The sequence below is a fragment of the Cololabis saira genome, chromosome 8 (assembly GCF_033807715.1).
Source record: "Cololabis saira isolate AMF1-May2022 chromosome 8, fColSai1.1, whole genome shotgun sequence".
Lineage (NCBI taxonomy): Eukaryota > Metazoa > Chordata > Actinopteri > Beloniformes > Belonidae > Cololabis > Cololabis saira.
In genome coordinates, this window is record NC_084594.1 from 8,260,971 (window position 1) to 8,273,036 (window position 12,066).

At 39.2% G+C, this 12,066-nt stretch overlaps 1 protein-coding gene across 1 annotated transcript in view; it reads left to right on the plus strand.

Moving 5' to 3' along the window:
* The first annotated feature begins 10,922 nt into the window (after positions 1-10,922).
* The window catches only part of LOC133448288 (DCC-interacting protein 13-alpha-like), a 31,896-nt gene continuing 30,752 nt past the window's right edge, over positions 10,923-12,066 (plus strand). Inside the window, exon 1 of the mRNA XM_061726678.1 lies at positions 10,923-11,082. Coding sequence (XP_061582662.1) covers positions 11,029-11,082 — 54 coding nt within the window. The 5' untranslated portion in view covers positions 10,923-11,028. The remainder of the gene's footprint in view (positions 11,083-12,066) is intronic.

Here is a 12,066-nt window from a genome sequence, read left to right on the forward strand (position 1 = left end):
TCATGTGTGACCCTACTTCACCCTGTGAACAGGTAAATGACTTCAAAGACGCCGTTTTCAGCTTTACACGTCACATATACACACACACACACATACATATATATATATATATATATATATATATATATATATATATATATTAGGCATTAATGACATGTATGGAGGATCAAAAGTGTTACGATTCTTATTAAATCCTAATGACACGAATATCTTTTGTTCAGGACTTTACAGGTTTTAACTTAGACAAATAATTTTAAAATGTAAACAACAAGATTATGTTTGTAACTTATGCGTAAACTGAATTTTATGATTTGTTTTATTTTAAAATCATGCAAATTATGTTTAAAGCAAAATCAAAAATGCTCCCTGACCCAATACAGAGGTTCTTTTCAATTCAGGAGACTCGTTACAATCTCAGAGGTGTCTGTAATTTCACAGTACAAATGGCTAAAAAAGGTATGAAAAGGAGATGTGTCTCCATCGTTGGAGTTAAATTCTGGAATGATGCCAACATAAATTTAAAAACATGTCATTCTTTTGTTGTATTTAAGAAAATGGTTTGTAAAGCTATTTTTGAAGCTTATAAGTGCAATTGACCATCTGTCAATGTTTCTTTGCTTTTCTATTGTTTCTTTGCCTTTTGTTGTTTCTTTGCTTTTCTACTCTCTTTTTGGTTTTCTGGAGGTTGGTAGCCAAAAATAGAAAGTTGTTAATATATATTTTTTTTTTTTTTTTTTTTTTTTTAAATATTTTTATCCCGGTTTTTTTCCCCATTTTTACCACCCCGTGCTCCTACCTACTGACAGTCCTGGGCATTGCCATCCTCTACCAACCCCGGGAGGGCCCTGCACTGAGCTCAGGTCTCCTCCTTAACCTGAGGAGTGAGCAGGCCGCATCTTTTCCGACCGAAAGTTGTTAATATAGGATAGGCTTTTATAAGCAGTTTGCTTCTGCCTATGCCTTTTCAGTTATTGTTCAACACATTTTTTCTTTTTGGTTTAATAGTTAATGCTGTGTACAATGTTTTTTTGGTGTTGTTTTTGTGTTGCAATGACTGAATAAACTTCATTCATTCATTCGTTCATTCAATTTGAATAATTTATATTTGAATTTGAATTGCTCAACTTGAATAATTGCATTAAAAAACTGAATCTGAATCACATAATTTGAATTTGTATTGTTTAATTAGAGAATAATTCTGCAATTATGCAATTCTGCAAAAAATCTACGCAGTCAGTTTGACAGAAATATGTAGCTCAGGCGGAGTGAATAGCTTGCTCATTCAAAAAAGAAAGAGAGAGAGAGAGCTATTGTATTAATGTAACTTTCATTTATTAGACACAAACTATACTCATATATGTTAATAAAGTGAAATATTTCAATACACAGAAATTAAATAATTAATATCCAACTTTATCTCACAAAGTTAACATTATTGATATAAACTGGCCACAAATAGTTTGTAAAATGATTGTTAGTGCTATAACAAATAATTTGCATAATTATTCTTTGTTTACTTTTGTTTTTCTAACTCTGAGTCCACTTGTTTTTTTAATAGCTTAAGTCACCTAGGATCATTGTGATCCCTTATAAAATGTGAAATAGTGTGCATGTAGCCTTCGCTCGTGATGATCACCTTGTGTTTGTGATGTTGGTTAAAAACAGATGAAAGATTCATTTTCACCAAAAACATGTGCATGTTCAGTGAAGTCATTCCTCAAGGATTTGTGCATAATAGGAGAAATCTGTGAAAAGCCTCCAGCTGCAAACCAGTTACTTGTACTTTTCATTGAGAAGTGTGTACAGGGGACTGAGGCTTGGCTGGAGGGAAAACATACATGTACAGAGGCCTATACTGTATGTACAAATGAAAACCGTAAAATAATAAAATAATAATACATTTTATTTGAAGGCGCCTTTCTAGACACTCCAGGTCGCCGTACAATGGTTAAAAACAGTGCAACACAGTAATAAAAGCTAGGGGGTAAACAAATACTCAGATTAAGTTAAAGTACCATGACAACGACACAGTGCAAGTGGGGTCAGAGGGAGAAGGCGGTTCTGAACAGGTGGGTTTTCAGTTTGGATTTGAAGTGAGGGAGTGAGGTGGTGTTCCTGAGATCCGGTGGTAGGCTGTTCCAGAGACGGGGAGCAGAGCGGCTGAATGCTCTGCTCCCCATGGTGGCAAGACGGGCAGGTGGAACAGTCAGGTGGATGGAGGAGGAGGATCTGAGAGTGCGTGAGGGCGTGGTGACGTGGAGGAGGTCCGACAGATAGGGAGGGGCAAGGTTGTGGATTGACTTGAATGTTAGGAGGAGGATTTTGAAGTCGATTCTGTGTTTTATTGGAAGCCAGTGGAGCTGTTGTAGGACGGGGGTGATGTGGTTGATGGATGGGGTCCTTGACATGATGCGGGCAGCTGAATTCTGGACTAACTGGAGTTTGTGGAGGAGTTTGTGAGTGACACCGGAGAGGAGAGAGTTACAGTAGTCAAGGCGAGAAGTGACAAGGCTATGCACGAGAGAATAGAAGTGGTGTGGGGGGTGAGGGAGGGGCGGAGGCGGTTGATGTTGCGCAGGTGGAAATAAGCGGACCGGGTAATGTTGTTGATATGAGAATGAAAAGATAGGGTACTGTCGAGGAAGACACCCAGACTCTTGACCTGTGGGGAGGGGGAAACAGTGGAGTTGTCGATGAGTATAGGGAAACTTTCGGTTTTGTCACTGTTTAATTTGAGGAAGTTGGAAGAGAACCAGGATTTGATATCTGTTAGGCAGTCAGCGAGGGACGAGGGTGGGAGGGTGGAGGTGGGCTTACTGGAGAGGTAGAGCTGGGTGTCATCCGCGTAGCAGTGAAAGCTGATGTTGTACTTACGGAAGATGTTGCCGAAGGGGAGAAGATAGGTGATGAAAAGGAGGGGCCCCAGGACAGAGCCCTGGGGCACACCTGAAGTGACAGGGGAAGGCTGGGATGTGAAAGATTTAAGTTTAATGAACTGAGTGTGGCCTGTGAGGTAGGAACTGAACCAGTTTAGAGGAGTGTGGGTGATGCCGATGGCGCGAAGTCTATTGAGGAGGGTGGGGTGGCTGATGGTGTCGAAGGCCGCACTCAGGTCAAGGAGGATGAGGATAGTGAGTAAACCAGAATCAGCTGCCATGAGGAGGTCATTGGTTATTTTTACAAGTGCAGTTTCGGTGCTATGGAGGGGGCGCAAGCCAGACTGGAATTGTTCATACAAGTTGTTAAGTGATAAATGGTGCTGGAGTTGTGTGGCAACTATGTTCTCGAGGATCTTGGAGATGAAGGGCAGGTTTGAGATAGGACGGAAATTATTGAAGTTGGTAGGATCTGCACCAGGTTTTTTCAGAATTGGGGTTATTGCAGCAATTTTGAATGATGAAGGAACAGCTCCAGTGGTGAGAGAGGAGTGGATGATGGACCAGGACTGTCGGGAGGGGGTCCAGTTGGCATGTGGTGGGCTTGGACCTGTGTATGAGGTCAGAGATCTCCGAGAGGGTGGGGAGCTCAAAGGAGGAGAAGGGGTGGGTGGGCGATTGGAGATCGGAAGTGACGCTAAGGGAGGTAGAACCAAGGTCCTGATGGATTTGCAGGATTTTGGTGTTGAAAAAAGTAGAGAGTTACAGAAGGCAGTTGAGTAGAGATGGGGTGGTATAGAGACTCATGGGGAACGGGTGATATTGTTGAACAATGAAAACAGGGACTTGGTGTTGCCTGCGTTTGAACAGATTCTGCTGGAGTAGTAGTATCTCATTTATTCAAGACTATGAGGAAGTTTGGGCTAAATGGCTGAACAAACTTGCCCACACAAGCACTTTTGCCATGAAAGGGGCCTATTGGAGCCACTGGAATCAGTAAAACCTTTAAACTCTAGCGGGACACATAATAAAACTTATTATTTGATGACTCTTCTGTGCTCTGATTAAAGAGTAAACTAATTTCTTCTTTCTTAAGTTGGTGGCATTTTAATGGAAACAGCCTGCGCAGTGTGGAGGCCTACAACCCTCTTACCAACAGCTGGACCAAAGTACCCCCCATGCATAACTACCGCTGCAACTTTGGCATTGGGGTGGTGGACGACCAGTTGTTTGTTGTCGGAGGGGACAGCAGTTTTGCTCCCACGTCTACTGTGGAGCGCTATGAAGAGGAGGGCCCGGAAGGTGGTACCACGTCTCCAGAATCAAAAGATGTCGTTCTGGCCAGAGCTGCTGTCTGCTGCATGGACACCAAAGCCTGGCTGAGAACTTGTTCCCTCGTGGCCCATAATCGTCCCTGCCAGTTGATCCATCTGACTACCAGCGCTGTTACCACATCGTGCAACATTGCATTGAAAATAAAACTTTATTTGCACTTTAAAAATGGTTATTCCTGCTTATTCTATTGTCTTTGTATACACATACATACATACATACATACATACATACATACATACATACATACATACTAGAGGTGTAACAATATATCGTGCCACGAAATTTCGCGATACAAAAACGTCACAATACGTGTCGTGGAGGTGACAAGGTGTATCGCGATATTGGGTTATTAATATTAATCTATTGTGTTGACTAGTAACGCGCATCCGGCCGCAGCCGCGACCGCGACCGCATCTCGACCCGGGAACCAAAATCTTACTCCGCTCAGAAGAAACTAGTCCCATTTTGTGGTCCCGTTTTGAGCTCTGAACTTTTACTAATGTAAGGCTGGTGTAGAGTTAAGCCTTACCTTATTAAATTAAACCTTTTTCGGGTCGTGAGTAGGATAAACACGCGGGCAACTTCTGCTGCGCTCCAGTGTACTTTAATGTCCCTCAACAGTGTAGGATTTTAGAACATCAACACAGCACCTAGTGCTGTATCACTCCGCCCAATCTAAAACATATTAACAACTACAGATAAACTGACTAGTGTCATTATAGTCCCTGATTTACATCAGAATATAAAGAATATATTTATAAAATAATGAACCCTTAATTACCAAAATAAACTTCTTAACAAAAATAAATCTCCTCTTACACTTATAAGGTGAGCATGAATCAATCTTTTTTATGATGTAAAATTGTATGTATTTATTTACTTTTATTTATTTATTTAATTTTAGTTGTTAAATTAGAAAGAAAAAAGTCAAATCATACATGAGAGAAACTATTCAGTTTGTGGCAAAATATTTTTCCTTGTATGAAACTGAAGATGCATAATGCAAACCTGACATTTACTTTTAGTTCAGTTTGTGGAAAATGGTTGGCCTGGCTTTCTCTTTAAAACTTAAACAGTTATAAAGCATTACAAACTGTAACAATAGGGCAAACACACAGCGTTGTTTTGTATTTTGTGTCTTTCAAATAAAAGACAAATTTTTCCAGTCATATGTTCCTCATTCAAGGTTGTTAAAAAAATACTGCTATAATATCGTATCGTATCGTTATCGTGACCTCAATATCGTGTATCGTACCGTATCGTGAGATTAGTGTATCGTTACACCCCTAATACATACATACATACATACATACATACATACATACATACATACATACATACATACATACATACATACATACATACATACATACATACATACATACATACATACATACATACATACATACATATATACATACAGAGAGAGAGAGAGAGAGAGAGAGAGAGAGAGAGAGAGAGAGAGAGAGAGAGAGAGAGAGAGAGAGAGAGAGGGTTCAAGTGTATTTGCATTAAATTAGATTTTTTTTCCTCACTAAGACCATGTTGAAAAATGTTTTTCACCTTCATTTAAGTTACCTGTCATAGACTAACTGGCAAACATATTTCCATTAAATTCCATATATTTTGATGGAAAATTCCCAGAAATTTGAGACCCTACATCTATAAGGCCCCTTGTTTTAATATAGCATGTAAAAAATGACCAAAAAATTCTACCACAAAAGCCTAAAAACAAACTATAATCATCAGTATATTTGACAACTTTGCAAAAAAACATATGATGCTCTATAATGTATAAAAACAGTCATAACAGCACAGTAAGATGACCCTCAGTACATGCGTAATGCACTGGTTAATAATCCACCTAATTATTCAAATGATTTGAATGATCGCTTTGACGACCTGGATGTTCTCCAGATAAAGACATGAAATTGTAAAGCCAGTTTTAGCTTCTTTTCATTAATTTTCAATACTATTTAGGCTCAGCTGGTTTTGGATTGTTAATTTTAGTTGTTGTTTTGGATTATTTTCTCAGTTTCAGTCTTATTCGTTGTTAACCATAATAACTCTGGTCCTCCTGAGTGATGTATGTATGTACAAAATTAGGTTTAATATAAGTCAAAAATTAGATTTCATTTAACATCAGTTATTCTTTTTATTTGAAAAAGGGCAAAATAAACAAGATATACAATTTACATGGGAAGAAGCAGCCAGGGATCCCGTGGCGGCGGACCGCGACCCAGGCAATCCCCGGCCACCCGGTCCGGGCCGGACACGTGGCCAGGAGGCCCTCACCCCCCAGGCCAACGACCCCCACCCGGCAGGGGGCCAGCCTGCCCAGAGAGACAGAGCCGCCCCGGCCGCCGACGTGGGCAGGTGCACCCGCCCCTACGAAAGTGGCCCTCCAGGACCAGAGGGGTGCCCCGCCGTGGAGGCAGCGGGGATGCTTTCATTTCTGAATACTGGTAGCGCATCTTTTCTTCCACCAGAAGCTTTTCGTTCAATCCCTGAAACTGTTGCTCAAAGATGACGTTCATGCGAAGAGACTGGTTCTCTTGCCATTGTGTCTTTGACTTTTCTTCCAGATGTTGTTGTTTTAAAAGTGATTTTTGGGATTTCAAAAGTTGACTTTGGATCTTATCATTAATCTGGGTCAGGGTTTTATGATCCATTTTCATCCTTTTGTATTCTTCTTGTAGTTCTGTCTCATCTCTTAAACTCAAATTTATAGCTACAATTTGTTGTTCGAGAGCCTTGTTGTTTCTGACCAAGTTTTCCAGATTCTCTTGCTCCTTCAAACATTTTTCCTCCAAGTTTGTTTGAGTCTGGCGCTTCATGTTCAGATGTTTGACTAGACCATTCAAGTGTTTGCCCAAGTATGTTGCAGCATGTTTTTCTGCTTTCAGAAAATTGTATCTGATCTTTGGGTCTTGGCCATGTGACAACTCATTGCTTGTTTCTTCCGTTTGAGTGGAAACGCTGTTTGGCTGTTGTGTATCGTCTGTTTCGTTCTCATTTCTCTCCTGTTCCTTGTCCGTTTGTGCAGATCCTGAAATCTGTGGACCTTTTAATGCTGCATTATGCTCTTCCTTCACATTTTTGAAATTCAAGAGTTCTGTCTGAAGATCCTGAATTTTTCTGGCAATCTCAGAGTTGTCGTTTTTAGCAGCCTCTGAAGCCGACTGCATCTCGGGACACTGGCTTTTCATGGCTTCGATTTGTCGGAGCTCATTGTCGAGCTCGTTGAATTGTGCTGTAAGTTCATTTCTCTCCACTGCAAGCGCATCCAAGTGACGCTTGTTCATATTATAATTGTCAATCGATTCTTTGGCACTGTCGTACTGGTCTTTCAGCTCCTGTACTTTACATTGGAGAATGCGGTTGTAATCCAGCATTGCCTTTCTTTGGGCTTTCATTTCTGAATACTGGTAGCGCATCTTTTCTTCCACCAGAAGCTTTTCGTTCAATCCCCGAAACTGTTGCTCAAGGATGACGTTGTTCATGCGAAGAGACTGGTTCTCTTGCCATAGTCTCTTTGACTTTTCTTCCAGATGTTGTTGTTTTAAAAGTGATTGTTGGGATTTCAAAAGTTGATTTTGGATCTTATCATTAATCTGGGTCAGGGTTTTATGCTCCATTTTCATCCTATTGTATTCTTCTTGTAGTTCTGTCTCATCTCTTAAACTCAAATTTATAGCCACAATTTGTTGTTCGAGAGCCTCGTTGTGTCTGAGCAAGTTTTCCAGCTCCTCTTGCTCCTTCAAACATTTTTCTTCAAAGATTGTTTGAGTCTGGCGCTTCATGTCCAGATGTTTGACTAGACCATTCAAGTGTTTGCCCAAGTCTATTGCAACATGTTTTGCTGCTTTCAGAAACTTGTATCTGATCTTTGGGTCTTGGCCATGTGACAACTCATTGCTTGTTTCTTCCGTTTGAGTGGAAACGCTGTTTGGCTGTTGTGTATCGTCTGTTTCCTCCTCATTTCTCTCCTGTTCCTTGTCCGTTTGTGCAGATCCTGAAATCTGTCGACCGTTGAAAGTTTTAGCAACAAACATTGTCCTTTGAGCTTTGTAATAGCTTCTGGTTTTTAAAACAATGTTAAGTCTCTGACAGGGACGTGCGGTCATCATGTCAAGTAAAAAAATAAATAATTATAACATCAAATGTATACTAATATTTGTCCACTGATCTGTATGTATCTTTATGTATGACTAATTTCGAACATTTATTATAGTCAAAATCGCTGAATTTGCCTATTTCCTGTTCAAATACGGGACTGAAACGTCAGGTGCGGCAGCAGCGAGCAGAGCCTCACCTCTGATTGATCAATCCATCACAAACTGGGCTGATACGTGCGATTGGCGAGTGCTGGTTGCCGTATCTCTGCATGTCGCCAATATAAAGTTTGCAGATACGTTTATTTGACCTGATTTTACACAGTCTGGCTAAAGTCTTTAACCATTAAAGTTTAATGTTTGTTAGCGAGATATTTAGTTTCGCTGATGGGAAATAAAACCGCAGTGAAAAAGGCACACCTGAAGGGGGGCGAACGTGAGTCAACGCCGTTCGCTCACGTATTAAAATAAGTTACTCTGTTTTACAACAGAGTAACGGAGGTTTTTGTGGCGAAGGACAGGCGCATGGACTTCATTTACAAATAAAAGTAAGACCAAAAACACTTTCAATCTTATAAAAAAGAGATTAGACTAAGAAAAATACAATAGAATATTTAAAAACTAAATTTTGGCCTTAAATAAAATACTCTTTGTTTTTCTTTTCATGCTTTTTGTTGAGCAATCTGTATTAAATTGATTAAAGTATCAGAATTAAACGTTTTAAGAACAACTGAATATTTCACTAAAGGTCAAAATTTAAATCTGTGGTTTTGTACACCAGTCTATACTCTCATTTATGTTGTATGAATTATAGAATTGCGACGGCCTATACATGGAGGGTGTAGAGCAAATGCACGTTTTTTCTTACCTTTACGTATCTGTAATATGTACCATGTGTGCGCGCGTGTTTTTTTGTGAAGAATGCTGATGAGATATGAAATAACCAGTAGCCAATTGAATAAGCTACCCTTTTTGGTTTATATATTTGTAAATCTGACACTAAAGGAGTCAGTGCCTCACCAACCATGAACCTCACCGCATGTCACTGGTCTCTGAGAGGTTTGTGAACAGAGGTTGTCTGACGGTTTGCACAAATGGAATGATCTGAACCACCAAAGACCTATGACATCATCGCTGACGTCATGACACGCCAAGAGTTCTAAGCCTTTAGCTCCGCCCACATTCCGCTACATCGCAGGCAGATCTAAAGAATCCCATGTTTTAAAAACGAAATACAAAATTATATAACATCCATAAAGGTACTATCAAAAGAAAATCAGTCTATAAATGATTTATGTGAAACCATGTAAAAGTCTCTTGCTCTTTAAGTTACAATCTTGCTACGCTTAAACACTTTTGTTGAAATGTCAACCCCTGTGATTATTTTATTTAGGGATTATTTTATTTTATTTTTATTTTTTATTTAATCTTAGAAAAAATGTATAGGTATATACATATTCGCTTGTGTGTTGTGAACTTGTTATGTTTCAGATGCCAACAAATGTTTCCTCAAAGGAATTTCGTACTTTTGAAATGTTAAATAAAGTTTATTATTAAAAAAAAAAGAATCCCATCAGGGATAATATAAGAATTATATAGACTATAGACTAAAATGTATATTCTTATTCTAATCATTGAATGTAACCAGTACTCAAGTTGTAAAATAAAATCAGGGGGGATGGTGGATTTTATCATATGGGGACAGATAATTTGTGCTGATTACAAATAATATAATATATTACAAATAATAGCAGTGACCATAACACCTGCAGAAATACTGCAGGAATGACATAGCAGCAGTTAAATGCAGCCTTCTGAAAGCTTTAAATATCCACTGGGCTTACATCAAATACATCAAAACACAACAATAAATAACAGTTTTCTGAACTTATCAATATGACTCTGTCCTTCACAGGATAAGTAAAATGGATCACTGCAAAAACTCAAAATCTTAACTAGAATATTTGTCTTATTTCTAGTTAAAATGTTTCATTTTAGTAAAAAAAATCTCATTACACTTAAAACAAGACTCATCACTTGAAAAAAAAAATTCACCTGTTTCAAGTAGATTTTCAAAAGTAGAAAAGTAGAAAAATCTGCCAGTGGAACAAGATGTTTTTGCTTGTAATAAGAATTGGCAGATTTTCCTACTTATTTCAAGTGAAAATTTACTTGAAACAGGTGAAAATTGTCAAATAAGTTATTTTTCTGGTGTTATTTTTCTGGTGATGACTCTAAATGTTGGAATAGCAGTAAAACCACATTCATTGATGAAATGACATAAGGGATGGAAAGGGGGGATGGCAGTTTTACAGGGGGGATGATTATGACCGTTTTTATTTCAGGGGGGATGATTTTTACCGTTTTTATCCCCCCTCAACTCGAGTACTGAATGTAACTGACCTGAAACAAAAACAGGTAGATCGCCATTCCGGATCTTTTTGCTGTAGACGCCTACGATGAAACTGAGCATAGTTAGAGCCAAAATGGCGTCTCTCTCCCCCATTTAAATGAGCATCCAATCAAATTCATGGAAGTTTCTCCTGTCCAATCAGCGTCCACCTGGGGGCCTACGTCAGAGCAGTGGGCGGAGCTGTGTCGGGGTGTTGTGAATTCGTGTAGCACAGAAATCTGGAGTGGGAGTTGTCGGGCCGATCTGCTTTTATCGATCCGCACCGATTGACAGCCCAGCAGCCACAGCCATGCCGGGGATAGAGAAGCTGCCGCTGGAGGAGACGCTGGAGGACAGCCCGCAGGTACGCGTCTCCCTTCCCCGCAGACCTGGCAGTGTGCTACCGTTAGCCCCAGGCTAGCTGTCTTTGTGAGTGTTTACGGACGTGCGGCGGAGAGAAGCAGGGGTTTAGCTGCACTCTGTTTCTCCACGGTTACGGTTACATATGCAAATACCAAAGGCTGCAGCTGCATTGCTCTCAAACGGGTGGAAAAACGAATCCAGCCTAATTATGTTGGTTCCTGCACCAAAATCCAGGGCACAACACCTGCTGTGACGTCACTGATCCTGCTGTGACGTCACTGATCCTGCTGGGGATTGATTGAAACAATGATGATTTATCTGATACATTACCATCTAAATGTCTTTTGTATATGTGTATATATATATGTATATATATATATATATATATATATATATATATATATACATATATATATATATATATATATATGTATATATATATATATATATATATTATTAGGGATGGGCGGTATGGACTAAAAAATGTATCACGATAATTTCTGGCATTTATCCCGATAACGATAAAAATTACGATTTAAAAAAAAAAAAACAAAAAAAAAAAAAACAATTCAACTCCACCTTTTGTAACTATAAATCTATCACCACATTCAGTCTCATGGAGCCCCCAAAACACTGCTCTAAAAGAATACTAAATGCTACTAAACTACACCAATTACATTGAATTAATAAAAACAATTAAATGAGTTACACCTGTACTGCAAAACTGGAATGACTCAGATCCGCCATGTTTGTTACACAAACACGTATCAACGGGAATCTTTCTTTCTTTCTTTCTTTCTTTCTTTCTTTCTTTCTTTCTTTCTTTCTTTCTTTCTTTCTTTCTTTCTTTCTTTCTTTCTTTCTGGCTCATATCTTTCTTTCCTTCTTTCTGGTTCACTTCCTTCCTTCCGTACTTACTTACTTACTCACTCACTCACTCACTCACTCACTCACTCACTCACTCACTCACTCACTCACTTCACGT